This window comes from Fopius arisanus, unplaced genomic scaffold (assembly GCF_000806365.1).
Source record: "Fopius arisanus strain USDA-PBARC FA_bdor unplaced genomic scaffold, ASM80636v1 scaffold00026, whole genome shotgun sequence".
NCBI classification, from domain to species: Eukaryota; Metazoa; Arthropoda; class Insecta; order Hymenoptera; family Braconidae; genus Fopius; species Fopius arisanus.
Window position 1 is genome coordinate 237,113 of NW_011887765.1, and position 685 is coordinate 237,797.

Here is a 685-nt window from a genome sequence, read left to right on the forward strand (position 1 = left end):
GTGCAATACCAGTGCAATAATATTGCAGTTCTAGCGCAGTAACCGCGCAATAATAGTGCAATAATAGTAAGAACTAATTACACATTCGCTAAATAATTATTTTCACAGATGAAAATCGATATTAAAAAATCCAAAAACAGTTCAAGGGATGAATAATGATGTTTAAAGTTAGGACCTTCGCTTTTAGCACCCCCTCCCCCCTCCCACCGCCCCCTGGCAAACCCCCTGCACCCCCTGCATTCTCCCTCTTGCATTTGCAGTCGATCAATGCGTGGACGGGTTTCACTTTCGTACTGCTAAAGCATGATCATATACCTATATATCCAGTGAAGACGAAATTTGCATTTTCCCTTCGACCGAGTGCACGTCCTTCATCCTCGCTATTTCACCTCCAATATTTTTCGCTTCATAAAATGTTTATTTATTGTTTAACTGATTTTTATGGTGCAGCACACCGAAGAAGAGATGGAGACGGGCGAGTGGGATCACACAATCCTGCGGGAAGAGGAATTCGACCAGCATGCGGTCTACCTGGTACCAGATGTATCCACTTCGTCGAATGACACCAACAGGGCAGAGGCTTCCTTGCCCAGGAACCTCGTCCTCAAGCCCTCACAAGCCCTCGATCCCGTACGTTATTTATTAAATAATCAATCATCGTTTATCCCGAATTTTCATCAATTGC

General features: G+C 43.9%; 1 protein-coding gene across 1 annotated transcript in view; it reads left to right on the forward strand.

Moving 5' to 3' along the window:
- Positions 1-465: 465 nt before the first annotated feature.
- The window catches only part of Blimp-1 (PR domain zinc finger protein 1), a 6,484-nt gene continuing 6,264 nt past the window's right edge, over positions 466-685 (forward strand). Inside the window, 1 exon segment of the mRNA XM_011302066.1 lies at positions 466-630. Coding sequence (XP_011300368.1) covers positions 466-630 — 165 coding nt within the window.